The sequence below is a fragment of the Pipistrellus hanaki genome (assembly GCF_964339955.1).
Source record: "Pipistrellus hanaki genome assembly, chromosome: 19".
In the NCBI taxonomy this organism is placed as follows: Eukaryota; Metazoa; Chordata; class Mammalia; order Chiroptera; family Vespertilionidae; genus Pipistrellus; species Pipistrellus hanaki.
In genome coordinates this window covers 505,723-533,447 of record NC_140521.1, presented here as the reverse complement: position 1 = coordinate 533,447, position 27,725 = coordinate 505,723, and the positions used below count along the sequence as shown (strand labels likewise).

The 27,725-nt window shown below is 62.8% G+C and overlaps 2 protein-coding genes across 4 annotated transcripts in view; both read left to right on the top strand.

Annotated features, from left to right (window-relative positions):
- The first annotated feature begins 2,302 nt into the window (after positions 1-2,302).
- On the top strand, positions 2,303-5,923 carry RAN (RAN, member RAS oncogene family). Its single transcript, XM_084867470.1, has 7 exons — positions 2,303-2,532; positions 3,052-3,097; positions 3,365-3,449; positions 3,546-3,671; positions 4,986-5,173; positions 5,300-5,470; positions 5,544-5,923. The coding sequence occupies exons 2-7, from the start codon at positions 3,062-3,064 to the stop codon at positions 5,586-5,588; spliced, it is 651 nt and encodes a 216-aa protein (XP_084723596.1). The 5' UTR covers positions 2,303-2,532; positions 3,052-3,061; the 3' UTR covers positions 5,589-5,923.
- Positions 5,924-17,134: 11,211 nt separating this feature from the next.
- The window catches only part of ADGRD1 (adhesion G protein-coupled receptor D1), a 37,183-nt gene continuing 26,592 nt past the window's right edge, over positions 17,135-27,725 (top strand). The window contains exons 1-8 of one of the 3 annotated variants that reach the window (XM_084867420.1): positions 17,608-17,632; positions 17,669-17,790; positions 17,964-18,000; positions 20,373-20,456; positions 21,966-22,061; positions 24,822-24,944; positions 25,662-25,841; positions 26,872-27,114. In XM_084867420.1, the coding sequence (XP_084723546.1) occupies positions 17,623-17,632; positions 17,669-17,790; positions 17,964-18,000; positions 20,373-20,456; positions 21,966-22,061; positions 24,822-24,944; positions 25,662-25,841; positions 26,872-27,114 (895 nt within the window). In that variant the 5' untranslated portion in view covers positions 17,608-17,622. Of the gene's footprint in view, positions 17,791-17,963; positions 18,001-20,372; positions 20,457-21,965; positions 22,062-24,821; positions 24,945-25,661; positions 25,842-26,871; positions 27,115-27,725 lie in introns of all 3 variants that reach the window. The other 2 variants (XM_084867419.1, XM_084867421.1) reach the window with 2 other exon arrangements.

The following is a 27,725-nucleotide window of genomic DNA, read 5'->3' as shown; positions in this document are numbered from 1 at the left end:
CCCCCACTGTGACATAAAGCTATGTCACCCCCACCACGACATAAAGCTATGTCACCCCCACCAGGACATAAAGCCATGTCACCCCCACCAGGACATAAAGCTATGTCACCCCCACTGTGACATAAAGCCATGTCACCCCCACCACGACATAAAGCTATGTCACCCCCACCAGGACATAAAGCCATGTCACCCCCACCAGGACATAAAGCTATGTCACCCCCACTGTGACATAAAGCCATGTCACCCCCACCACGACATAAAGCCATCGCCACACCTTGCAGGAACTCACTTTTCCCCACACCATCCCTTCGCAATCTAGCGACCCCTGCGATGCAGAGGAACTTTACTCCTTTTAAATGCTGGCCCGCTGGCATGGCTCAGGGGTTGAGCATCCACCTAGAAACCAGGAGGTCAGGGTTCGATTCCTGGTCAGGGCACATGTCCATGTTGCCAGCTGGATCCCCAATGTTGGGGCGTGCAGGAGGCAGCCCATCCATGATTCTCTCTCATCACTGGCGTTTCTCTCTCCACCCCTCTCCCTTCCTCTCGGACGTCAATAAAAACAATATTTTTTAAATGCTGTACAGGAATCCATAGAATAGCTATGCCATCGTTTACGGATGCATTTTTTCCCAACTGGACATCCACGGAGGTTCCACTTATCGCTATCATGTCACAGTGAGCACTGTGGCCCGTCTCCGTGGGCTGAATTCAGGGCATCTGCCGAGAAGTGAACACCCAGGAATGTGGACGCAGGACACGTGTGTTTTATTCGTGCCCGCGGTCCCGGAGGCGGGACCGACGTCCGCGCCCGCCAGCGGCCTGCGGGTCTGCGGGGAGTTGTCCTGGGTCCTTAGGGCCCTGTGTCCCCGTCCCCGGTGGGCAGACTCCCGGGCGTGTGGGCCAACCTGCGTCACTGGGTTCCCAGCAGGCCCGCCTGCCAGAGCGCCGGGGACGCGTGGCGAGGCCCCCGGTCATGCGGGTTCTGCTCCGGGCCAGTCCCCGGGGCCTCCTCTGAGCCCTGCTCCTGGGAAGGGACTCCTGCTGCGCTTGCTTGGGGCGGGGGGAGAGACACGCTAGACATCAGTTAAAATAGTGGCCCCCGCCGGCGTGGCTCAGGGGTTGAGTGTCATCCTAGGAACCAGGAGGTCACAGTTCAAATCCCGGTCAGGGCCCATGCCCAGTGTGGGGCATGCAGGAGGCAGCCGGTCCATGATTCTCTCTCATCATGGATGTTTCCATCCCTCTCTCCCTCTCCGTTCCTCTCTGAAATCAATAAAAATATATATTTTTAAAAAGCTCATCTCATCTCGCCTGACCACCCCTTGGAGGGGAGCATCCTAGTGTTCCTGTAAAAAACAAAACAAACAAGCCGAAACCGGTTTGGCTCATTGGATAGAGCGCTGGCCTGTGGACTCAAGGGTCCCAGGTTCGATTCCGGTCAGGGGCATGTACCTTGGTTGTGGGCACATTTCCAGTAGGGGGTGTACAGAAGGCAGCTGATGGATGTTTCTCTCTCATCGATGTTTCTAACTCTCTCTCCCTCCCCTTTCCTCTCTGTCAAAAATGAATAAAATATATTTTTTTTAAAACTGTAAAGAATTTTGAGTGTATTTGAGCCAAACTGTCTTAGACACAGAAAGACAACAGGCTCCGTAAAGATCCGAAGTCCTTTGCAGGGAAAAGACTGGCCCAGGAATTGACTGCCCACTGTGAACTGCTTTTAGGTCAATGTTTAATCCCAGGCCATCCCTCCAGGTTACTTGAGGTCTGAGTTTGCAAAAGCGCCAGGCAGGCCTTCCCTGAGCCCCGGGGTCAGCACGTGGCCTTCCTCCCCTTCCCCGTGCAGGGACGGCAGGAGCAGGGACAGCTCAGTGCAGGCTCCTGTCCGGGCCCACAGCCCTCGGCCCAGAGCCTGGGACCTCCACACTCAGGAGCTGCATCCGGGTTTGCCGCGAGGATGAACGGCGCGGGTCGCAAACTCGCAAACGCATCACCCCGCGGGCAGGAAACGACCCCAAAACCTGCGGACCCAGTGCACCCTTTGTACCCCTCCCCCGCTCCCGCACCCCCCAAGGTCCTGATGGAGACCCAGGACCCGGGATCCGGGGCCGCCCCCCAACCAGGCCGCCGGAGGGGGCTGCCGTGCCGGTGCCCGTGCGTGCGGGAGGCCGGGGTCTTTGTGTGCGGACGCCGCCCGCGTTTCCCGCCCAGGCGGCCCGGGCCGACCCCTCCCAGCTCTGTGACCGCAGCGGCCGCCCCGACGGCGCATGCGCGCGCGCGGGGACCCCGCCCTCGCGGCCGGCGCACGTGGCTCGCCGGCAACCGTGCGCGGGCGCGGGCGGCAGACGGGTGCGGCCGGCGGCGTGCGTGCGTGCGCGCGCGGGCCGAGCCACGTGGGAGCGGCGCGGCGCCGTTGCCCCGCCCCCTTCGGCGCGCGCGCCGGCGTCGGCTGCGTCTCCGGGCATTTGAATCGCGCTTCCGCCATCTTTCCAGCTCTCAGTCAGTCGGCCCGGGAGACGGTTCTGGAAGGTATCGGCGGCGGCGGGGCGGGCCGGGGCCGGGGCCGGGGGCCGGGGCCGGGGCCGGGGAGGCGGACCGGGGGCCGGGCCGGGGCGGAGGGCGGGCCGGGGCGTCGCGGCGGCGGCGGGCCCGGGCGCGGCCGGGGCGGGCGGTTACTGCGGCCCGGGCGGCGGGCGGCGGGCGGGCGCCTCTCCTCCCGGGGGCGGGGGCCGCGGGCCGGGGTCCCGGCGCGGGGGGCGGGGAAGGCGGGCGGCGGTTGCCCCGGAGGGAGGCCCCGGAGGAGCGGGCCGAGGGGCCGAGGCCCGGGCGGCGGCCGCGTGACCAGGCGCTTCCCGCGGCCCCGGCGGCGGGAGGGCGGGCGCGCGGCCAGCGGCGCGGGATGAGCGGGAGCCGCCGCCATTGCCGCCTCGTGCCGCCGCCGCCGCCCTCCGCGCGGCCGGGCGCGGGCCCCGCCTTTGTGGGCGCACGTGGGCCGCCGCCATGTGGCCCGCCCGCCGCCCGCGCTCAGCGCTTCCTCTCGCCCCGCAGTGACGTCGCCATGGCCGCCCAAGGAGAACCCCAAGTGCAGTTCAAAGTAGGTGCCCGGGGCGGGGGCCGCGGGGCCGGCCGCGCCGCCTTCGTGAGCGGGTCCCCCGGGGCGGGGGCGGGGGCCCCCGGCGGCCCGGAAGCCGCTCCGGGTCCTTTGTGGAAAGTGACCCGAAGGGGCCGCTCAGGGGGGTCTCTCCGCCGGGAAGTGGGGTCCCCGGAAGTGCAGCAGCTCCGGGCGCTGGGGTCCCGGAAGCGGGGGGCGGGGGTGGTCTGTGTTTTGGGGGCTCATTTCAAAGCACGCGTGTCCCGGCAGCTCGTCCTGGTCGGCGACGGGGGGACGGGGAAAACCACCTTCGTGAAGCGCCACCTGACGGGCGAGTTCGAGAAGAAGTATGTCGGTACGTGGGGCGCGGGCCGCGGGGCCGGGCCGGGCCGGGGCCGGGGAGGTGGGCGCGGGCCGCGGGCTCCAGACTGACCTGCGCGCCCCGTTTCAGCCACCCTGGGCGTGGAGGTGCACCCCCTCGTGTTCCACACCAACCGAGGGCCCATCAAGTTCAACGTGTGGGACACGGCCGGCCAGGAGAAGTTCGGGGGGCTGCGAGACGGCTACTACATCCAAGGTAGGGCTGGGGCGGCCGCAGGGGTGCGAGCGGCGGGGGTCCGGGGGCCCTGGTCCTCCTGGCCGAGGGGAAGGTGATGGCCGCCTCGGGGAGTCGTCCGCCTGTGCAGGGGACAGGGTTCCATACAAGTACTGGGTGTCTGAGGGGTACAGTGGGGGTCACCAGTGACCATTTCTTAGCCGCTCCGTTCAGGAGAGGCGAACAGGCTGGCCACACACGATCCGGGGAGCTAGCGTGCTGGTGGCCGGTTTGAAAGAGGCCAGCTGGTTTCTTTTTTACTTTACTGCCCTGGGTTTTGCAAAAAAAAAAAAAAGTTTCCCCCTAAAGTGCTTGGTTTAAACATGGCAAAGGAAGTGGATGTTCATTGTTGAACCAAACAAAACGATGACCAGAGAGAAGGCTGGCCTCTGGGGCTTCACTCTGGTCACAGCTGTCCACAGCCCTTTTAAACGCTGTGCAGGAATCCATAGAGTAGCTCTACCTGGTACACCGATGCATTTTCCATGGAGTAGTTATACCGTAGTGTACTGACGCTGTCCTTGAGCACACTACACGATCACAGCTCTACATCAGTAGCTAGAAGCTCCACTGGCTTTTAAAAAACACACAAAACATCCTGTGTACTCAGCCCCTTAAGGGCCTTTTAAAGACAGGATTCTAGACCCTCGTAATAGGGGTTCTCTGGAACCCCGAGGATTGGGAATCTACTCTGTGTCCTCGGGATGAGGTGGAAGGACGAGCCTTTTCGGGGCGGGCGTGGGTGTGTCAGGCAGGTCTTTAATTTCTGGGACACCCGTGGGATCCGGCACCCTCTCCGGGGACAGGAGAACCCAGCATGCGCCCGCTTTCACTGCTCACGCCTCAGGATGTTGGGCTGTGAATGTTTTCGTGCTTTTCACTCTCCTTGCTGATGCTTGTTAACTTCTCATTTCTCACCACACATTTCCTTCCCTCTGTTAATTTACATTTCGTGTCCTTTTATTTTTAGTGTTCATAGCACAATAGACTTGCACTGAGTATAAGAAAGGCTGAAATGGGATCATTTGGGGGACTGGAATGGGTTAGTTGGGTTTACACTGTTTCTAATGGAGGAAAATGATTTGGTTTTTGAGCAGCCTCGTGGGACAAATTGAGTTTGAGAAATGAGGCCCCCTCGTACACGTACTGTTCAGTGCAGTGGTGCCTAGCATTGGGAGGCCTCGAAATGGAGACACCCGGCTGACCTGAGGCCATGAGTTCAAAGTCGTAGTTCCTATCATTTCTCCTCCGTGTGGAAGTCCCTGGGAGGGACTAACCTCCCAATCCCCCCTCCAGCCCAGTGTGCCATCATCATGTTCGACGTCACCTCGAGAGTCACTTATAAGAACGTGCCGAACTGGCATCGAGACCTGGTGCGCGTGTGTGAGAACATCCCCATCGTCCTGTGTGGCAACAAAGTGGACATCAAGGACAGGAAGGTGAAGGCCAAGTCCATCGTCTTCCACCGAAAGAAGAACCTCCAGGTGCGTGTCCTAGCTCCGGACGTGGCCCCTCGGTGGGAGTGCCGTGTGGGGCCGGTCCATGACGGACTCAGACGTGGATCGGAGAGTCTCCCAGAATAACCAAGCCGCATCTGCCTCTCTCAACAGTACTACGACATTTCTGCCAAAAGCAACTACAACTTCGAGAAGCCCTTCCTCTGGCTCGCTAGGAAACTCATCGGGGACCCGAACTTGGAGTTCGTCGCCATGCCTGCGCTTGCCCCCCCCGAGGTGGTCATGGACCCCGCGCTGGCAGCACAGTACGAGCACGACCTCGAGGTGAGTGCCTCCCGGGGACGGGAGAGCGCCCGCCGGCCGCTGCGGCTGCGGCTGACATGCCGTCTCTCTGCAGGTTGCCCAGACCACCGCGCTCCCGGACGAGGATGACGATCTGTGAGGGGAAGCTGGAGCCAGCGTCAGAAGTCTAGTTTTATAGGCAGCTGTCCTGTGATGTCAGTGGTGCCGCGTGTTTGCCACTTTATTATATAGCTAAGCAGAACCTGTGCTTGACCCCGGGATGCTGAAGATGAATGGGCTTCGAGTGAATGTGGCAGTTAATACCTTCACTTTGGACCGCATATTTAGCTGTTTGGAACACAGTTTCCTTATTGAGTTTCAACGATAAGAATGCTGCAGTCGCATCACAATACTCAGTGGTGAAACCTTGTTTGTTACTGTCATTCCCATTCCTTTTCGTTTAGATCAGAATAAAGTTGTATTTCAAATATCTGAGCACGCGAGCTGATCCCTGTTTCATAAGCGTCTGAAAACCGCTGGCGAGGAGGGTATGCTGTTGCTGATGAGATGCTCCTAGACTTTATTTTCTGTGCATTTGGGTCCTTCCACACAAATGAAATGTTAGGTCGGTGGTGTTTATTTGGTAAGTTGTAGACTTGTCAACCTTGCCAACGCAGTCACTGTCCTCCACACTGCCTTCTCCACGGTGTCCCCAGAGGAAGGTGGTGCCTGCCACAGGCACTCAGACCCAGGGTGCTTCTGTAGCAGTGGTCGGCAAACTGGCTCGCGAGCCGCGGTTTGCTGCTGCGTTGACGGAGTTTGCTGACCACTGCTCTATAGGATGGCCAAGGCCACCACGGCAGCACAGGTCAGCCGGTGGAGCTGTCGGGGATGGCGGGCGGCCTGTCGGGAGGAGTGGGAATGAGTGTTGGCCTGCCTGGCGCTTTGGTGCTGATGTGGATGGAGAGAGCCAGGAGGGGAAGTTCGTTTGCCTGCTGCTTGCAGGTTGCTCCCAAGCTTAGATGCCACAGCTTTAGTGCTTTCACTTCGTGATGGTGCGAGGCTGTGGGCGGACAACCAGGCGGTCCGCTCCTCGGTGGCCTTTGTGGCTTCCGTAAGAAGGAACGGCTCCGTCCTGGTGGGGCCCTGGGGCCCCCCGTAGAGCTGGGAGTCCGGGTGGAGGAGCGGTTTTGCCCATGTGAGGAGGTTCTGCTGTAGTTTTACCAAAGCACTTCAGCTGGCCTGTTTCCTTACAGTTATCTTAGGAAGAGGAAGAATCACTTAAACATGCAGAAAAGGAATACAAAGGGTAGACTGATCCAATTTCCCTTTAGAAAAGCCGCACGAGTAGATTCACTCGCATGTTTGAGTTAATGCTGAGCCAGATTCCGTTCTGAAGTCGGAGGAGCCCTTCCAGGTGCTTCAGTGCAGGGTGTGGGTGTGGGTGTGTGTGTGGGGGGGGGGGGGGCGCTGGGTCTTAAACGTCCTGCTGTGTTTGTAAGCTGTTTGCTGTGGGCGGGAGAGTTCACACGTCCCAGGGCCTCAGCACCTTCCCTCGGGCTCCCGGGACGAGGGAGACGGTTACCGGGCAGTGCCGTGTCGGTGAAATGGTTCCCACAGCAGTTCTCCCCGCGGTCACTGCTGCCCGTCACCAAGAACATTTAAAATCGCTCTCCAGCCACAGTCCCTCCGCCAGGTGACAGTTTCCCATCCCACCAGGAGAAGCAGGGACCGAAATGGGAACGGGCTGAGCCCCTCGCACAGCCCCGCTTCGCCCTGGTCCCTTCTCAGTGGTGAGGGCAGCCCACAGGCTGAAGGGTCAAGGGCATGTGCCTCAGGTACAGGTTCAATCCCAGCCTTACTTGGGATGTGAGGGAGGCAACCAAGAGATGCGTCCTCTCACATCATGTTTCTCTCCCACTCTGTCCCTCTTCCTCTCAAGAAAAATCAACAAAAGAAGATCCTCCAGTGAGGATTTAAAAATAAATTCCAGCCTGGCCAGCATGCTCAGTGGTTGAGCGTCAGCCTGTGAACCAGGAGGTCCCGGTCCCAGCAGGGACGTGCATGAGGCAGGCGATCGATGATTGTCATCATTGATGTTTCTCTTCCTCTGAAATGAATAAAAATACACCAATAATAAATACTCCAGCTGCTCCCTGGAGCGTGTCCAGGCTGTGGCCCAGAGGGTGACCGGGGGGGGCCCAGCACACCCCCAAGTTGTGATGGGCTTGGGGTTCAAGGAGCAAAAGCGACTGCAGTGTGCAGGTCCGAGTCCTGGGCGGGAGCCCTCGGGGACAGCACCCGGGTCCACCAGGGGGGACGGGGCGTCCTGTGGTCTCCATCCGGTCCTGGGACCTGCGTCTGGGGAGCCCTCCGAGCCAAGGGGCCCCTCGGGAGGCTCAGACCCGTCCGCACCCAGGCCGGGCCCTGCTGCCGCGGTAGAGGCAGGGACCCCCAGGGCTGCCGCAGAACTGGGCTGGGACCTATTGTATAAGCGGCTCCGATCTTGCCTGAAAGCTTACAACCAGGGCCTGACGGGATCAGACGTGGCCAGGGCGGAGCCAGAGAAGCGGAGGGCGCAGGGGGGCCAGTGCCAGTCCCCTGCAGGTGGGGACGCTCTAGGCCACATGTGTGAAACACAAGGCCCGCGGGCCAAATCCAGCCCGCCAGGCCTTGCAATGTGGCCCGCACCGCGCTGTCATCACTGCACTCCGCTGTCAGTTTATGACATTGTCAGTTTATGACTGTTCAGTAAACCATTCGGCCCGCGATTTAGGCTGGATTTTAGATTTTGGCCCCTTCTCTGATTGAGTTTGACACCCCTACTCTAGGCCAACAGAAACCCCCGGCACGCAGAGGGTGGACGGCCGCGGCCATGACACTGTTCACGTTCACCTGCCAAACCCACCCAGAAACTGCGCAGCCATCAGCAATGCACGTTAAAACAGTTTATTTTATTTGTTTTAAAAATATATTTTTATTCACAGAGGAAGGGAGAGAGTGAGAGAGAAACATCAACGATGAGAATCATGGATTGGCTGCCTCCTGCACACCCCACACTGGGCATCGAGCCTGTGCTTTGACCTGGGACCCCGCCGTGACCTGGCTCCTAGGCCGATGCTCAGCCGCTGAGCGCACACTCTGGGCCTTGGTTTGACACACGTGACGGAGCACCGGCCCGGCCTGCTCCATGGCTCAGGCTCCCGTCCTGGGGCCTCTGTCAGGCTGATTCCAAACCCCTTCGTGGTGCCCCGTTCTCTGTCTCAGCGCCCTTACACTGACACAGGGTCGTCCCTGACGGGGTGGTTCCCCCGCCGGCCACACGGGGGCGCCCGTGCTCCATGCTGGTGGCCACGGGCTTGCGGGTTGGAGTCTGTAAACACTCTGGTTACCTCCCCTGCGGGTCACCTCCAAGAGGGGACACGCACCTGAGGTTACCCCCTAAGTAATGGACACCTGTTCCGTTATTTAAAAATAGGTTTTTATGGACTGCAGAGAGGAAGGGAGAGGGAGAGACAGAAACATCCATGATGAGAGAGAGAACCTCGGATCGGCTGCCTCCTGCACGCCCCACACGGGATCCAGCCCATGATCCGGGCCTGTGCCCTGACCAGTCGATCCCTGACCTGGTTCATGGGCTGACGCTCACCCCTGAGCCAAGCCGGCCCGGGGAGAGCCCCCCTGGTTCACGAGGGCGGCCTGTCTGCCTCTGACACACAGTGCGCCCAGCGCCAGCACAGGCCCCGGCCTCGGGACCGAGCGTGCTGCATCCCCACACGAGGGCAGCAGAGCCCAGGTGGGAACGCCGGCCGGGGTTGCCATGGATTCTGACACCGGTTTCCAGAGCCGAGGAGACTGGAACCTCACGGACAGCCGTTGGGGCCGGCGGCCCCGTGGAGGGGACCCGCCCCTGCTGTGGGTTCCCCGGGGCCGGGCGTGGTCCCCGGGCTGCGTGTCCGGCATCAGCGCCGAGCGAGCTGGGCAGCGGCCGCCATGGCGTGGGCCGGGGTCTCGGCTGTCCCAGGGCGCCGGCTGGCCGTGCCTGGCTCTGGGACCCTCCATCCTCCCCACACGGGGAGGATCTGACGGCGAGACCCCGAGGAGAAAGAGGCAGACTGAGGCGCGAGGACGGACTGGCACCAGCCAGCCTCGGTTGCCAAGGGAACCATCGGGGCCCGGGCACCCGTCACAGGCCCCTCGGCGACAGGAGGTGTTTGTGTGCGAGCATCGCAAGGTGACCGGGCGGCTCAGCACAGGCCTGCAGGGCGTGGGCGCGGCCGGCAGCCCCAGAGGCCTGTTTGCTTCTCTTTAAATTTATTGTATGTTACCGGGAGGAAGGGAGAGGGATGGAGAGTTAAACATCAGTGATGAGAGAGAATCACTGATTGGCTGCAGCTGCACGCCCTTTTCTGGGCACCAATACACAACCAGGCATGTGTCCTTGACCAGAATCAAACCCGTGACCTTTCTTTCTTTAATATATTTTACTGATTTTTCACAGAGAGGAGGCGAGAGAGGGATAGAGAGTTAGAAACATCGATGAGAGAGAGACATCGATCAGCTGCCTCCTGCACCCCCCACCGGGGACGTGCCCCCCGCAACCAAGGCACATGCCCCCAACCGGAATCAAACCTGGGACCTTTCAGTCCGCAGATCAATACTCTTTCCGCTGAGCCAATCCAGCTAGGGCTATTTTTCTTTTATATATATATATATGCCCCCAACCGGAATCGAACCCAGGACCCCCCAGCCCGCAGGCCGACGCTCTACCCACTGAGCCAAACCAGTCTCAGCTCTTTCTTTTTTAATATATTGTATTGATTTTTGTACAGAGAGGGAGAGGGATAGTGAGTTAGAAACATCGAAGAGAGCCAAAACTGGTTTGGCTCAGTGGTAGAGCGTCGGTCTGCGGACTGAAAGGTCCCAGGTTCGATTCCGGTCAAAGGCATGTACCTGGGTTGCGGGCACATCCCCAGAATGGGGTGTGCAAGAGGCAGCTGGTCAATGTTTCTCTCTCATCGATGTTTCTAGCTCTCTATCCCTCTCCCTCTCTGTAAAAAATCAATAAAATATATATTTAAAAAAAAAAAAAGGAAATGTCGAAGAGAGAGAAACATCCATCAGCTGCCTCCTGCACCACCCCCCCCACCACTGGGGATGTGCCCACAACCAAAGTCCATGCCCTTGACCAGAATCGAACCCGGAACCCTCCAGTCCGCAGGCCGACGCTCTATCCACTGAGCCACACCGGCCAGGTTAATTACTGTTGATGTGCAATACTAGAGTCCGTTCAGGAGTCCCTTCCAGCGAGTAGACACTCGTTTGATGTATGAAGCACACACACACACACACACACACACACACACACACACACCCTGCACTCCCGGTCCCCGCCTGGCTGTGTACGTAGCCATGACGACATGACTGTCCGCGTCCCGGGTCGGTGTGTGTGCCCTGGCCTGTGTGTGGCGTCATCAGTCCGTCCAGATTCCCGCCACCACGCCTGGGAGGAGGTGAGTCAGGGGGCCGGGCCGGGGCCGTGTCCCCTCTCCCGCCGGGAGGGCGGCCGTGGGCCTGGCCCTGGGCGGGACCCGGGCCGTGACCTCGGTGGAATCCGGGCCCTCCTCCGGCGCCTCCTCTGCCAACGTGGTTTACAGCCAAACCGACCGGCCTGGCTGCCGTCCGAGTGCTGGTCCTCAGTGGAGGGGCCTGACCGGGGTGGCCCGGGGCTGCGGGAGGGGCGGCTGCTCGGCCAGGGGCCTGGGCGCGGGCCGCAGACCCACCGGCTTACTGCGTTTCATCGATGTCAGAGAAGAAGGGAGAGGGAGAAAGAGAGAGAGAGAGAGAGAGGGAGACACCAATGATGAGAGAGGATCACGGACCGGCTGCCTCCTGCAGGCCCCCCGCTGGGGATGGAGCCTGCAACCCAGGCCTGTGCCCTGACCGGGAATCGAACCCGGGACGCTTCAGTCCACAGGCCAACAGACGCTCTATCCACTGAGCCGCACCGGCCAGGGCTCATCACGAATGCTTCTCTCCCCTCTCCCCTCCTCTCTGAGATCAATAAAAATGTACGTAACCATAAACACATAAATAAAAACGCCCCATGGTGACGCGGGCCGGTCCGCGCTGGGTCTCCCCCGGGGGGAGGTTCGGGGGCCGCGGAGGGCGGGGAGGGGGCCGCGGGGCCGCGGTGGAGCCGTTCCCAGCACCGTCTCCCCGATCCGGGGAAAACACAAACAGACGAGGCGGAGGTGCCAGCAGGCTGGGCGCGGCCCTTGGCGGAGGCTCCGTCCTCCCGCGGGAGATAGGGAGCTGAGCCGTCCCCCGCCCGCTGCCCGTCTCCTGGAACTCGCAGGGCGGGCGGGGGCCGTTAGCGGGACACACACACACGCACACACACACACACACACACACACAGGGCAGCCGCCTGCGAATCGCTCCCGTGAGGAACCAGCAGGCCGCTCAGCCGGGCGGGGGCGGGAAACTACCCAGAAAGCTCCAGGAGACACGGCCTCTCGGAGCTGAGTTCTGCTCTCCGGGGGGAGGGGACCGAGTGATGTCAGGGGCAGAGTGATGTCAGGGGCGGAGTGATGTCAGGGGCGGCAGTGATGTCAGGGACCGAGTGATGTCAGAGATGTCATCAGGGAGGCAGGAGCGGGCGGCACCCTCTGCCCCTCTGTAGTCGGGGAGCCCGGCGTCGGGGCTCAGAGGCTGAGCATCGACCTGGGAACCGGGAGGTCAGGGTTCCATTCCCGGTCAGGGCGCAGGCCTGGGTTTTGGGCCTGGTGCTCAGTGGGGGACGTGCAGGAAGCAGCCAATCCATGGCTTGTCTCTCTCTCTCTCTCATCATGGATGTTTTTCTCTCTCTTCCCCTTTCCATCCCTCTCTGAAATCAATAAAAAAAAATATATTTTTTTTAAAAAAACAACCATCTGCAATCCAGGTACCTGCCCTTTGCCCGGAATCAAACCCATGACCCTTTGGTGCGTGGGAGAGTCTCTAACCACTGGGCAGCACTGGCCCGGGCGCCGGGACCTGCTCCTGAGCGGCGGCGGCGGGTGCCGGCCGGGCGGCGGCAGCCGGAGTGCGCGGTTTCCCAGACTCGGAGGCGTCTCTCTGCGAAGACGGAGGCTGCTGTGCCCGGGGCCGGCCGGCCGGCTCCCCAACCGGCGGCCGCTCCTCGCTCCGAGCCTCGCGCTAAATATAGGCTAAGGCGAGGCCGGAGCCGGAGCGTGGCCGCCGGCTGCTATTTTAGTGTTTCCAACCGGGAGGGAATGACGGCCTTCGCGCCCGCCTCCCAGCAAAGTGTCGGGTGCGCTGGGAGCCTGCGGTTTGGGCGAGGGAGGCCCTCGGCCGTGGGTCCGACTCACATTCCAGCCTCGGGGGGTGGGAGGGCACGGAGGAGAGTGGGCAACCGAGGATGGTGAAGGATGAACTAGAGAGGCCGGAGACCGGGACCCTGGGATGGCAGGAATCAGGCTTTATTGGAGGGAGGAGCACCCCTGCCGGCTGCTGAGAGAGAGAGAGAGAGAGAGAGAGAGAGAGAGAGAGAGAGAGAGAGAGAGGGAGAGAAAGGGAGAGGGAGAGAGAAACATTCATGATGAGAGAGAAACATCCATCAGCTGCCTCCTGCACACCTCCCACTGGGGATGTGCCTGCAACCAAGGTACATGCCCTTGACAGGAATCAAACCCGGGACCCCTCAGTCCACAGGCCCACACTCTACCCACTGAGCCAAACCGTTTTCGGCTATTTTTATTTATTTTTTTATATGATTTTTATTGATATGTAGAGAGAGAGGAAGAGAAAGGGAGAGAGAGAGAGAAATATCCATGATGAGAGAGAATCATGGATCGGCTGCCTCCTGCACGCCCCCTGCTGGGGATGGAGCCCGCAACCCGGGCCTGTGCCCTGTCCGGGAATCGAACCCTGACCTCTTGGTTCCTAGGTCGACGCTCCACCACGGAGCCGCCCCGGCCAGGGTTCATAGCTTATTTTCACAAGCATACACTGTCTACCCACAGCGCCTCCTACCCTTTTTATGAGACACTGTGATTTAAAAAAAATAGATATTTTTTTATTGATTTCAGAGAGGAAGGAAGAGGGAGAGGGAGAGAAACATCCATGATGAGAGAGGATCATGGATGGGCTGCCTCCTGCACGCCCCCCACTGGGGATGGAGCCCACAACCCGGGCCTGTGCCCTGACCGGGAATCGAACTTGAGACCTTTCAGTTCACAGGCCGACGCTCTGTCCACGGAGCCACACTTGCTGATTTTTATGGCAACTAACGATTTCCTATCGGCCTGAGTGGCAGCCATTTCTGGGTCTCTCCCTCTTGGGGGGAGGGAAAACAGGCTCAGCTCCTCTGCTTAGACCGGTTTCCATCCCCCGGGAGCGGACGCTCACCGCGGGGAGCGGGAAGAGGAACCCTCGGTGCCTCCGGCGGGCGAGGCCCTTTCATTTCTCTTTTGTCCGATCAGAGGCCGCCCCGCCCTGAGCCCGGCTCCCGTCCCTCCCGCGGGAGGAACCCTGAGCCGGTGAACCACGAAGATAAGGCTGTAAATTAGATTTCCCCCGAGGTGCCGGGCGGCGGGTAAAGGTCGTTGCTCCGCCCGGCCTGTCCCCGGAGCCGGGTTCTCAGGCCGAGATCGCCTCCGGGGGCGGCCTGGCTCCCGGGGTCAGCCGGTGGGCGGGCGGGCCGGGGTCGCGGGCCGGGGGTCACGGGGTCACGGGCCGGGGCCGGGGTCACAGGGTGGGAACACGCAGCCCGGGTCCGGACGTGGGCGCTCCTGCCTCCCAGAGACCGGAGTCCGCCCCCCCTCTCGGGAGGAAGGCCGTGGGCGCGGGTTCCATTCCCACTTAGAGCCGGGCGGGGAGACGGGCTGGCGACGGTCGGAGCTGGTGTCCGCTGGCCACCGTCGGAGCTGCCTCCCGCCCTGCGATCGCCCCGCGGACGTTTACCGGGCGCTGCGCGGCCGTGCAGGCACTGCCGGCTCATATGGAGACGGTATATCCCAGCCGCCCGGAGAGCTCATCCGCCATCCAGGAGGAGGGCCCGGCGCCAGGCGCGGGCACAGAGAGGGCAGTGACCTGCCTGAGGACACACAGCTGGTCAGAGGCAGGTGTGAGCTACAGCACAGGCAGGCGAGAGCCGTGACTCACCATGTGCGTGTGAGTGTGTGTGTGTGTGTGTGTGAGCGTGTGTGTGAGTGTGTGTGTGTGTGTGTGTGTGTGAGTGTGTGTGTGAGCGTGTGTGAGTGTGTGTGTGTGAGCGTGTGTGTGAGCATGTGTGTGTGTGAGTGAGCGTGTGTGTGTGTGAGTGTGTGTGAGTGTGTGTGTGAGCGTGTGTGTGAGCGTGTGTGTGTGTGAGCGCGCGTGTGTGTGAGCGTGTGTGTGTGTGTGAGTGAGCGTGTGTGAGTGTGTGTGTGCGTGTGTGTGTGAGCGTGTGAGTGTGTGTGTGAGCGTGTCCGTGCGCGTGTGTGAGTGTGTGTGAGTGTGTGTGTGTGTGTGTGTGTGCGCGTGTGTGAGTGTGGAGCCTCCAGTGTGGGACTAGATTGGATACACTTTCATCTCTTTTAAAAATAGATTTTATTGATTTTTTACAGGAAGGAAGAGATTTAGAAACATCGATAAGAGAGAAACCTGGACCAGCTGCCTCCTGCACACCCCCCACTGGGGATGTGCCCGCAACCAAGGTATGTGCCCTTGACCGGAATCGAACCCGGGACCCTTCAGTCCGCAGGCCGATGCTCTATCCACTGAGCCACACCGGTTAGGGCCACTTTCATCTTTTTTTAAAAAAGTTATTTTTATTGATTTCAGAGAGGCAGGAGAGGGAGAGGGAAAGGGAAAGGGAGAGGGAGATGGAGAGGGAGAGAAACATCCATGAGGAGAGAGAATCAGGGACCGGCTGCCTCCTGCACGCCTCCCGCTGGGGACAGATCTCACCCCCGGGCTGTGCCCTGACCGGGATGGAACCCTGACCTCCTGGTTCCCAGGTCGATGCTCAGCCCCTGAGCCCCGCCGGCCGGCCCCCTTTCACCCTAAGTCAGCGGAGGCGCAGGCTGGCGGGGGTCGGCAGTGAGGCCCGTGGGGAGCCCTGGGGGGGCCCGGGGGAACAGTGCCCCCGGAGGCAGCCCCACAGCGTCCGCTCACCCCGAAGGGTTAAGGAGGGAGCTGGGAGCCGGTGGCCCTCGGGCGGCAGGGGGTGGGGCTCCTCGTTTGCACCCCAATATCACCTCCCCCCTTCGTGGGGCACAGTGTATGGGGTGGCGAGCCCCGCCCCCGACGTAGCACCATTCACAGCAACGGGGTGACAGGGCGGGTACGAGAGCAGCCGGGGCGGTACGAGAGCAGACGGGGTGGTACGAGAGCAGACGGGGCGGGTAGGAGAGCGGACGGGGCGGTACGAGAGCAGACGGGGCGGGTACTAGAGCAGACGGGGCGGGTACGAGAGCGGACGGGGCGGTACGAGAGCAGACGGGGCGGTACGAGAGCAGACGGGGCGGGTAGGAGAGCGGACGGGGCGGTACGAGAGCAGACGGGGCGGGTACGAGAGCGGACGGGGCGGTACGAGAGCAGACGGGGCGGGTACGAGAGCGGACGGGGCGGTACGAGAGCAGACGGGGCGGGTACGAGAGCGGACGGGGCGGTACGAGAGCAGACGGGGCGGGTACGAGAGCGGACGGGGCAGGTACGAGAGCAGACGGGGTGGGTACGAGAGCAGACGGGGCGGGTAGGAGAGCAGCCGGGGTGGGTACGAGAGCGGACGGGGCGGTACGAGAGCAGACGGGGCGGGTACGAGAGCAGATGGGGCGGGTAGGAGAGCGGACGGGGCGGGTAGGAGAGCAGACGGGGCGGTACGAGAGCAGACGGGGCGGGTAGGAGAGCAGCCGGGGCGGTACGAGAGCAGACGGGGCGGTACGAGAGCGGACGGGGCGGTACGAGAGCGGACGGGGCGGGTAGGAGAGCGGACGGGGCGGTACGAGAGCGGACGGGGCGGGTACGAGAGCAGATGGGGCGGGTAGGAGAGCGGACGGGGCGGGTAGGAGAGCAGACGGGGCGGTACGAGAGCAGACGGGGCGGGTAGGAGAGCAGCCGGGGCGGTACGAGAGCGGACGGGGCGGTACGAGAGCAGACGGGGCGGTACGAGAGCGGACGGGGCGGTACGAGAGCAGACGGGGCGGGTACGAGAGCGGACGGGGCGGGTAGGAGAGCAGACGGGGCGGTACGAGAGCAGACAGGGCGGGTAGGAGAGCAGCCGGGGTGGGTACGAGAGCGGACGGGGCGGGTACGAGAGCAGACGGGGCGGGTACGAGAGCAGACGGGGCGGGTAGGAGAGCAGCCGGGGCGGTACGAGAGCAGACAGGGCGGTACGAGAGCGGACGGGGCGGTACGAGAGCGGACGGGGCGGTACGAGAGCGGACGGGGCGGTACGAGAGCGGACGGGGAGGGTAGGAGAGCGGACGGGGCGGGTACGAGAGCAGACGGGGCGGGTACGAGAGCAGACGGGGCGGGTAGGAGAGCAGCCGGGGCGGTACGAGAGCAGACGGGGCGGTACGAGAGCGGACGGGGCGGTACGAGAGCAGCCCGCGGCTCTGCCCCGCCGCGTCCTGGAGCGGGAGGAGCTAGGACCCAGGAGGGAGGGCGGCATAAACAGCTGACAGACGCCGAGCAAAGTTTGAGGTGCAGCCCGAGCCACTGCCTCCTCCGCCCAGAGCCGCCCGGACGGAGGTCAGACCCAGTGCTCGGACCCAGCGGCTCGGACCCAGCCCCGCGGGCGGGGACACGCGCCCGGTCCGAGGTCGCGGCTCTGTGCCCGCCGTGCCCGCCGCCGTCCGTCCGTCTGTGAGGACCCGTCGCTCCGCCGGACGAGGATGCGGCTGCGGGCTGAGCCCTGAGCGCCGGCCCGGCTCCCTCCCTCCCTCCCTCCGCCGGGCGCCGGGCGCAGCCCGACCTCCGGCCTCCCGGCTGGAGGCTCCTCGCCGCCGCCACCCGCCCGCCCGCCCCCCGCCTCCACGCCCGTCCATCCCGGAGCTCGGCCGGACGGAGCCCCGCGCTGACCAGGCTCCCCACACCCACAGCAGCCGGCTCCTCTCGTCCTTCCAACACCGGCGCCCTCTGACCCTCTCCCGGACCCGGCCGCCAGGCCCACGCCGCAGCCGCCCGGACACGGGGGAGCGGGCGCCATGAGGGAGCCGCCCCGTCCGCGGCCCCGCCGGCTCTCCTCCCGGCTCTCCTCCCGGCTCTCCTCCCGGCTCTCCTCCCGGCTCTCCTCCCGGCTCTCCCGGCCCTCCCGGCCCTCCCGGCTCTCCTGGTCCTCCGGGCTGCTGCTGCTGCTTTGTTACAGCCTCCAGGTAGGGTCCGGGGCGCGGGGCCGGGGGAGGGGGCCGGGGAGGGGAGGGGCCGGGGCGAGGGCTGGCGGCTCTGTGGGAACCCAGGGGAGGGGATGGCCCGCTCTGGGGGGCCGGGGGAGGGTCGGGCCGGCTCCCGTTCGCCATGTCTGACCCCGCCTGTGCCCCGTGTGCAGGTGCGCCCGGCCCTGTCCAGCTCCCAGGCCCATCCAGGTGAGGAGCCTCCTGCTCGCCCCGCCGCTCTGGCACCATCCGTCCGTCTATCTGTTTGTTCGTCTGTCCGTCCGTCTGTCCATCTGTCCTCTGTCCGTCCATCTATCTATCTGTCTGTCCGTCTGCCCGTCCATCTGTCCGTCCATCTGTCTGTCCGTCCATCTATCTGTCTGTCCATCTCTCCGTCTGTCTGTCCATTTGTCCGTCCATCTGTCCGTCTGTCTGTCCGTCCGTCTGTCTGTCCATTCGTCTGTCCGTCCATCCGTCCGTCCGTCCGTATGTCCGTCCATCCGTCTGTCCATCTATCCGTCTGTCTGTACATTTGTTCATCCATCTGTCTGTCCATCTGTCCGTCTGTCTATCCGTCCGTCCGTCTGTCCGTCTGTCCGTCCGTCTGTCTGTGAGGAGGGCGGGCGGCCCGGTCCAGCCAGCGCCTGCGGGACGTGGCCTCCCATTCTTTCTGTGGCTCGTCCTCCCCGAGGGTCTTTCCCGTGGATTCTCAGAGCGAGTGGGAGCGAGAAGGGGACACAGAGACACGTGGACGAGAGAGAGACACATCCACGGGGCTGCCTCCTGCAGGGCCCAGGCCGGGGAGGAGCCTGCAACCCAGGGACGTGCCCTCGGCTGGAATCGAACCCGGGACCCTTCTGCACGAGGGCGGATGCTCTGTCCACGGAGCCACACCGGCCAGGGCGGCACCTTCTCGTGGATTTAAAAACAATTCGCACTTATTTATCTCTGTTGACGTCCTTTTTAAAAAAAAAAATATGTTTTATTGATTTTTTTACAGAGAGGAAGGGAGAGGATAGAGAGTTAGAAGCATCGATGAGAGAGAAACATCGATCAGCTGCCTCCTGCACACCTCCTACTGGGGATGTGCCCGCAACCAAGGAATCGAACCCAGGATCTTTCAGTCTGCAGATCAATACTCTATCCACTGAGCCAATCCAGCTAGGGCTATTTTTCACATATATATATATATAATTATTTCAGAGAGAAGAGTGGGGAGGGGGAGAGAGAGAGAAACATCCACAAGGAGAATCATGGACCGGCTGCCTCCTGCACGCCCCTACTGGTGGGGGTCAAGCCCACAACCCCGGCCTGTGCCCTGACCGGGAATCGAACCGTGACCTCCTGGTTCATGGGTTGAGGCTCAGCCACGCAGCCACGCGGGCCGGGCCGTGCGTGCTTTCTCCCTATCGGACGTGACCACACCTGGGAGTGCCCCGCCGTGGCCGTGGCCCTCTCCGTGGCCGTGGCCCTCTCCGTGGCTGTGGCCGTGGCCGTGGTGGCTGCCAGCCTAGGGCCCGCCGAGGCCACACAGGAAGCGTGTGTCCGCCTCCTCCCGCATTCCTTCATTGTTTGTAACGTTTCTCACTCGCTGAATTCTTTTCTCGTTTGTAATGGTTTTCTGGTTTTTTTTCTTCGTTTTGGTTGTGAAGCACACGTCGTCTGCAAATAATGATCCCATTATCTCCGCTTTCGAAACGCTGACTGCAGCACCAGCACAAGGGTCAGCGTCAGTCCCGCGGGGCCCTGGCCGGCGTGGCCGCCCTGACTCCGGGGAGCAGAGCGGGGTCGGAGGGGGGACCTCGGGCTGGACGGGGCGGCCCCTCAGGCGGCTGCCCCGCTCACCAGGAGGCGAGAGAAAAGCAACTCGCCCGGCCGGCGTGGCTCCGTGGCTGAGCGGCGACCTAGGCACCAGGCGGTCAGGGTTCGATTCCCAGTTGGGGCCCAGGCTCATGTGGCGGGCTCCATCCCCAGTGGGGGACGTGCAGGAGGCAGCTGTTCCATGATTCTCTCTCCTCGTGGATGTTTCTCTCCCTCTCCTTCCTCTCTAACATCAATAAAAATAGATTAAAAACAGCCCTATCGGTGGTCACTGGTTGGCAAACCACGGCCCGCGAGCCACATGCGGCTCTTGGCCCCTGCGGTGGCTCTTCCACAAAATACCACAGCCCGGGCGGGTCTATGTGAAAGAAGTGGCATTAGAAGAAGTTTAAGTTTAAAAAATGTGGCTCTCCAATGAAATTTCAATCGTTGTTCTGTTGGTATTTGGCTCTGTTGACGGATGAGTTTGCTGACCACCGTCCTAACTGGTGTGGCTCAGTGGACAGAGCGTCGGCCTGTGGACTGAAGGGTCCCGGGTTCGATTCCGGTCAAGGGCATGGACCTTGGTTGTGGGTACATCCCCAGTGGGGGGTGTGCAGGAGGCAGCTGGTCGATGTTTCTCTCTCATCGATGTTTTAACTCTTTCTCCCTCTCCTCCCTCCCTCTCTGTGAAAAATCAATAAAATATATTTTATAAAAATAATAATAAAGCGTTGCATGGGCCTCCGACGCGGAGCTGACCCCTTGCCCTTTGTTCCCAGGGTTCAAGGTTTTGCTCTCTGCCTCCCACTACTGGCCGCTGGAGCACGTGGACGGCATCCATGAGCTGCAGGAGACGGCCGGAGGTAACGGGTGTGAGGGGAGGCCCGGGGAGGCCAGGGGCGGGGCCACGGGAGCGACGTGGGGTCAGCGTGTGCGTGGCCGCCGGGACCGTGGCCGCCCTGCCCGTGGCCGCCAGGACCATGGCTGCCCTGCCTGTCCAGAGCGGCGGACTGGACAGCAGGGGTTTCTGCGGTCGGAGGTCGGGTCGGCGTTGACTCTGAGCGTTCCCGCTCGTGCCTCCCGACAGCCTGTTGGACGCTGCGTCTCGGGGGGTGGGGGGAGCGGCAGGCGGGCGGGCACGCTGCCTCCGAGGGCCCCGCGGTGCCGCCCCGGCTGTGCCCGCCGGACGGCTCCCGTGTTCGAGGCCCGGCCGCCCTCAGCCCGGTGCCCCCACCCGCCCCTCAGCGGCTCCCGCTCAGGAACTGCGACCGCCCGGGTCAGAGGTCGACGGCACCGCTCCGGCCACGCTCGGCCGCGCCCGCTGGCACGGAGTGTCTCCTCTGACCCGGTTCTGACCTTTGCCAGAGCAGACGCCCCAGACATTCCTGAGCGGTTTTTTCTGGTCTAATCAGAACTTTTTGTTTTTTTAAAAATGTTTTTATTGATTCCAGAGAGGAAGGGAGAGGGAGAGAGAGAGAAACATCCATGATGAGAGGATCTTGGACCGGCCGCCTCCTGAGCCCACAACCCGGGCCTGTGCCGTGACTTCTGGGCTCAGAGATCGGTGCCGACCGGCCGGCGCGATGGGTCCCTGTCGGCGTTCGGAAAACTCTCCTCCGTGAGCCCTGCCTGCGAGGCGTCTCCCTCAGACACGGCCGCCGTGCGATGGCCCCGTGGCCGCCGGCGCCTCTGCCCCACACGGCTCAGTGCTGACCTTCGCCTGCGGGCCGGGCGGCCCTTTCCCACCGGCTGGGGAAACCCCAGACCGAGCCGGCTCCCGGCTGTGGGGAGACCTCCGGGGACGGTCAGCTTCGGTCTCCGTGGCTCGTCCTCTGTCGTGTGTGCACGTGTCTCCATACCACGTCCCTGTCTTCACGCCGTGTCTGTCCCACCGTCCCCGTGGCATCTCCGCCGTCCGTCCTCCCGTGGCGAGCTCAGGTCACATCTCTCAATGGAACGCCCAGGCGGGCGTGGAGCCAGCTCACCAGGACCAATGTGTGTGGCCGGGTTCCATGGCCCATCCTGCGGGGCCCCATTCTGTGGCCAGATCCCGTGGGGGCCCACACGTGGCCAGATCACGTGGGGCCCACCCCGTGGCCAGATCCCGTGGGCTCCGTTCAGTGGCCAGATCCCGTGGGCCCCATCCCGTGGCCAGATCCCGTGGGCCCCATCCCGTGGCCAGATCCCCTGGCCACGGTGCTCTGGGCCCGCCGGGCCGCCCAGCGTGAGCCGCCGTGTGGCTGCCCAGGAGAGGGGCCGGGGGTCCGAGCGGGCGCCCACGGCCAGAGGGGCGCCCGCCCCCGCGTGCCGCTGAGAGATGTGCCGTGTGGTCCGTGTCACTCACCGTTGTGCTTTCTCTCTTGTCCACCCAGCATGGCGCGCCCTCAACCTCACGGTGCCCCCCTCCCATAACGCTACCTTTGTGCCCACCAACGACTCCGCCTACTCAAACGCCTCCGCCACCGTAGGTGAGCACGCGCCCGCCCGCCGCCGGGCACACCCGGGGTGAGGTTCCGTGTGGATTCTCTGTCCCAGCGAGCCAACGTCGAGGATGAGAGAAGACTGGGGTTTTTGTGTTTTTAAAAAAATGTATTTTTATTATAGAGCGTCGGCCTGCAGATGGAAGGGTCCCGGGTTCAATTCCGGTCAAGGGCATGTACCCTGGTTGCGGGCATATCCCCAGTGGGGGGCGTGCAGGAGGCAGCTGGCCGATGTTTTTCTCTCATCGATGTTTCTAGCTCTCTATCCCTCCCGCTTCCTCTCTATAAAAAAATCAATAATATATTTTTTTAAAATGTATTTTTATGGATGTCAGAGAAGAAGGGAGAGAGAAAGAGAAACATCCACAGCTGCCTCCTGCACGCCCCCCACTGGGGATGAGCTCTCAACCAGGGCACAGGCCCTGACAGGGCATCGAACCCGGGACCCCCTGGTTCACAGGTCCAGGTCGAACCACTGGGCAACCCCGGCCGGTCAGAGCCAGGCTCTCCCGAACCGTCTGCTCCTTTTCAGCACAAAGCAGACCAGGACGGAGGCTCTAAAAATAGAGCTGTTTGGATTCTTACAGGGCCTGCGCTGAGGGGGAGGATTTTAAAATCCCCGTAAAACCCTGGCCTCTTCCCAGCACTGAGCCTCGCTCTTCGGGGCCGGGATTCTTTGTTTAATCATTAGCAGCTATTTTATACAGCACACGCCCACCGTGTCACGGGGAAACGGTTATCTTATCTGCGGCTGGAATTTTTCTAATCATTAGAGGCTGTGTTATAAAACACACCCCCGGCGGTGCCACGGGGATTATCCCCGCTCATAACTCCTGCTTCCCGCTCTCCCTCCGCGCCGCAGAGCGAGGGGGCGGCCGGTCTGTCTGCGGGGACGGCGCCTGTAACTGGGGCCGCACTCCCATCCCTCTTTTTTAAAAATAAATAATATATGCATATTGTTGATTTTTCACAGAGAGGAAGAGAGAGGGATAGAGAGTTACAATAGAAACATCGATCAGCTGCCTCCTGAACACCCCCTACTGGGGATGTGCCTGCAACCAAGCTCCATGCCCCTGATCGGAATCGAACCTGGGACCCTTCAGTCCGCAGCTCTATCCACTGAACCACACTGGTTAGAGCCTTTTTTTTTTTTAGGGAAGACTTAATGGTCATTTCCCCCCTCCTTTTTTTTGTTTGTTTCAGAGAGGAAGGGGGAGAGAGAGAGAAATATCCGTGATGAGAGAGAAGCATGGATGGGCTGCCTCCTGCACCCCACCCATTGGGGATGGAGCCCGCAACCTGGGCCTGTGCCCTTGACCGGGAATCGAACCCGGGACCCTTCAGTCCGCAGGCTGACGCTCTATCCACTGAGCCGCACTGGCCGGGGCTGATCTCTCTTTAATGCTTCACCGCTGCCCGTCCGGCTGGGAGGTGTTTGGCTTCGGAATCGGCCTTGCCCGGGCTGAGGGCTCCCCGCCCGTGTCCCCCGGCCTGGGCGGTGTGAGGCGACCTTGGCCCCTGGACTGAGCCTGTGGCGGCTCCGGCTTTTACAGCCGGGCTTATCGCCCGCCGGCCGGCGAGGGGCGGGCTGCTGTCCCACCGCACACTCAGACCCAAGGCCAGAGTCTGCGGCTCGCCCCCAGAGAGGGTTTTGGGAAAAAAAGAAAAAGAAAAAGAAAAAGAAAAAAAACATAGTTTTGTTTCATTCACACCAGACGGCTATTGCTGTGTTAGCTGTTGTCATTGCTTTTTGTTTGTGTGCCTGTGTGTGTGTTAAAGTATGTTTTTAATGATGTCAGAGAGGAAGGGAGAAGGAGAGAGAGAAACATCCCTGAGGAGAGAGGATCTTGGACCGGCTGCCTCCTGCACGCCCCCTGCTGGGGATGGAGCCTGCACCCCGGGCCTGTGCCCTGACCGGGAATCGAACCCTGACCGCCTGGCTCACAGGTTGAGGCTCGGCCCCTGAGCCACGCCGGCCGGGCCATGGATATGAATTTATTATTGGCTATTCACATCAGCTTATAGGCCATTGATAGCTGAATGATTAATTCCGAAATATGAACCTAGGCTGATACGAATATCCTGTAGCAATCCATATGAGCAATACATATCAGCCTAAGCCAGTGGTCGGCAAACTCACGGGTCAACAGAGCCAAATATCAACAGGATATTTATTTTGAAATTTATTTTGAGAGCCACATTTTTAAAATTTAAACTGTGTAGGAAGGTACATGGTTATTAACTTAATGAGGGTCCTCCTGAGCTGATTTTTGCTGAAATTTCAAGGGGCCAAAGAGCCGCATGTGGCTCGAGAGCCGCAGGTTTCCAACCACTGGCCTAAGCGACCATTCAACCGTTTGACCGGTAGCTATGACGCCCACTGACCACCAGGGGCAGAGGCTCAGTGCACAGGCATGGAACCATGGAGCAGACAGATGAATCCCAGAGGGGACGGGGGAGGGCGGGAAGAGATTAACCAAAGATCTTACACGCATTCAGAGGCCCTAGTTCACAGGTTCATGCCCCGGGGGGTCCCTCGGCCTGGCCTCCGGGGATCGGGCTGAAACCCGCTCTCTGCCATCCCCGAGGGGTCCCGGAGGGCGAGAGGGCGCAGGCCGGGCGGAGGGACCCCCCAGGTGCAGGATCCGTGCTGGGGCCTCCGGTGTCGATGAACATGGATGGTGCCACGTGTGGGTGGCCGTCCGTGGGCTGCATCTCCGGACTGACAGCCAGCACCCTCCCCCCCAGACCTCGTGGAGGGCAAGGTCAGCAAGGGCATCTACCTGCGGGAGCAGAAGGGCGTCACGCTGCTGCTGTACGGGTGCTACCGGGCCTCCTGCCTCAGCCGCCCCGCCCAGTGCGGCCCCCGAGGTGCGCGGATGTGGGGGGGGCATGGCTTACTCGGTTCGCATGGATGTGGGGGGGAGGGGGGCATCCGTGATGAAAGGGAATCAGGGACCCGCTGCCTCCTGCACGCCCCCTGCTGGGGATGGAGCCCACACCCCGGGCCTGTGCCCTGACCGGGAATCGAACCCGGGACCCTCCGGTCTGCAGGCCGGGGCTGGGTGGGTATTTACGTGGGAGCCGGTCCGGGTGCAGAGCAGCGTCTGTGGGTGAAACGGACTCAGTCACAGGCCGGCGGGGGCCTCGCCCTGTGGCCGGGACAGGATTCCACAAAAGGCATTTTTGAAATGTTTTTATTGATGTCAGAGAGGAAGGGAGAGAGAGGAGAGAGAGAAAAACATCCATGAGGAGAGAGAATCGCTGGTCGGCCGCCTCCTGCACGCCCCCTGCTGGGGATGGAGCCCACACCCCGCCGGAATCGAACCCGGGACCCTTCGGTCCGCGGGCCGACGCTCTGTCCACTGAGCCGCACCGGCCAGGGCTCGGCCCGGGCTCGGAGGCCTCGGGCGGCGGCCTCGGTCTCTCCGTCTGCGCGACGGGCCTCCTGTGGGGTCGGCCGGGAGGAGGGGAGGCTCTGAGCCTGCGGGGGTGGGGGTGGGGGGCGCCCGGCGGCCTCTGCGTGTCTGTGTGCCCGCGTCGGACGTGCCGTCTGCGGACGGAGCTCACGCCCGCCTCTGCCCCCAGGCGTCACCTTCTCCTTCTTCTGGAAGACGCACGGGGAGCCCGCCCGGCCCCGGCCCGCGGCCTACGGCGGCCAGGTCAGCGCCGACGGCTTCCAGGTCAGCGCCCGCGGCGGCCGCGGCTCCGTGGAGCTGCACACGCGGGGGGACGCCCGGACCTGGGCCGCCACCTTCAGCCCGCCAGGTGGGGGCGCCGTCCGGGGGGCCTCCCCACGGGACCCCGTCCTCGGGGGGTGCGGGGGCCTCCGCGGGGGGAGGGGGAGGGCAGGTGCGGCCGGGCTCAGGTCCACGTGGGTCTGTTCGCTCCCGTTCTCTTTTTTTATTTTTTAGAAATAGTTTTTTAAGTGAGCGTCTAGTTTTGTTTTGTTTTAAATATGTTTTTATTGACGTCAGAGAGGAAAGGAGAGGGAGAGAGAGAGAGAAACATCCATGAGGAGAGGGAGTCTTGATGGGTTGCCTCCTGCATGTTGGACGGAGCCCACAACCCAGGCAGGAGGGAGGGGCCCTTGATTGGAATCGAACCCGGGACCCTTCTGTCCCCAGCCGCTGAGCCACACCGGCTAGGGCCTGCTTTCTTTCTGTAAATATAATTTTATGGATGTCAGAGAGGGAGAGGGAGAGAAACATCCATGAGGAGAGAGAATCACGGATCAGCTGCCTCCTGCACGCCCCCCACTGGGGATGGAGACCACAGCCCGGCCTGGGCCCTGACCGGGATCGAACCCTGGCCTCCTGGCTCCTAGGTGGACGCTCAGCACGGAGCCCCTGGACAGGCCATTATCTCGTTGTAATGTGAAGCGCAGCGGGGTCTGGGGCGTGTGGGGGGGGCAGGGGACGAAGGACGAACCGGGCTGGGGATCAGGGCCGGGAGTCGGGGGTCGGGGGCCGGGGGTCGGGGGCCGGGGGTCGGGGGTCGGGGCCGGGAGCCGGGGGTCGGGGGTCGGGGGCCAGGAGCCGGGAGTCAAGGGCCGGGGGTCGGGGGTCGGGGCCGGGGGCTGGGGGTCGGGGGTCGGGGCCGGGGGCTGGGGGTCAGGGGTCGGGGCCGGGGGTCAGGGCCGGGGGCCGGGGGTCGGGGGCCGGGGGCCGGGGGCCGGGGGTCAGGGCCGGGGGTCAGGGGTCGGGGCCGGGTGTCGGGGCCGGGGGTCAGGGCCGGGGGTCAGGGGTCGGGGCCGGGGTCGGGGGTCAGGGCCGCCCGCTCAGCCCCCCCCCCGCAGGGCCGCACTGGACCCACGTGCTGTTCACCTGGACGCCGGCGGACGGCCTCAAGGTCTACGTCAACGGCTCGCTGAGCACCTGGGACGCCGGCGGGAAGGCGGCCGCCGCCTACGGGGAGCCGAGCGCCGGCCTGGTCCTCGGCCCCGAGCCCGCGCCGACCGCCGGCGCCTTCGACGAGTTCGCCGTCTGGGAGCGGGCGCTGAGCCCCGAGGAGGTGGCGCTGTACTTCACCGCGGCCGTGGGTGAGCCCCTGGGGGCCCCGGGGGGCGCTGTGCTCCACCGCGGCCGTGGGTGAGCCCCTGGGGGCCCCGGGGGGCGCTGTGCTCCACCGCGGCCGTGGGTGAGCCCCTGGGGGCCCCGGGGGGCGCTGAGCTTCACCGCGGCCGTGGGTGAGCCCCTGGGGGCCCTGGGGGGCGCTGAGCTTCACCGCGGCCGTGGGTGAGCCCATGGGGCCCTGGGGGGCGCTGTGCTCCACCGCAGCCGTGGGTGAGCCCCTGGGGGCCCTGGGGGGCGCTGAGCTTCACCGCGGCCGTGGGTGAGCCCATGGGGCCCTGGGGGGCGCTGTGCTCCACCGCGGCCGTGGGTGAGCCCCTGGGGGCCCTGGGGGGCGCTGAGCTTCACCGCGGCCGTGGGTCCGTGCGGGGTGCGGGGCAAGGCGGGGCGGGGAGGGAGGCACTGAGCACCCACCCTCCCCAGCCTCTGCTCCCCTCTCTGACCCTGGCCCTGACCCTAACCCCAACCTTAACCCTGACCCGAACCCCTAACTTCTAACCCTGACCCAAATGGAGTCCGGAATTGGAAAGCACACCAGCACCACTGGGGAGACCGGGTTCGGGAGGGTCATTGCCCTCCC

What these genes read in the sequence shown, in the direction of transcription:
- RAN (XM_084867470.1), top strand. Translation starts at nt 3,062, where the DNA reads ATGGCCGCCCAAGGAGAACCCCAAGTGCAGTTCAAA. An exon ending in AACCCCAAGTGCAGTTCAAA is followed by an intron (nt 3,098 to 3,364) that starts GTAGGTGCCCGG and finishes GTGTCCCGGCAG; the next exon opens with CTCGTCCTGGTCGGCGACGG. An exon ending in AGACGGCTACTACATCCAAG is followed by an intron (nt 3,672 to 4,985) that starts GTAGGGCTGGGG and finishes TCCCCCCTCCAG; the next exon opens with CCCAGTGTGCCATCATCATG.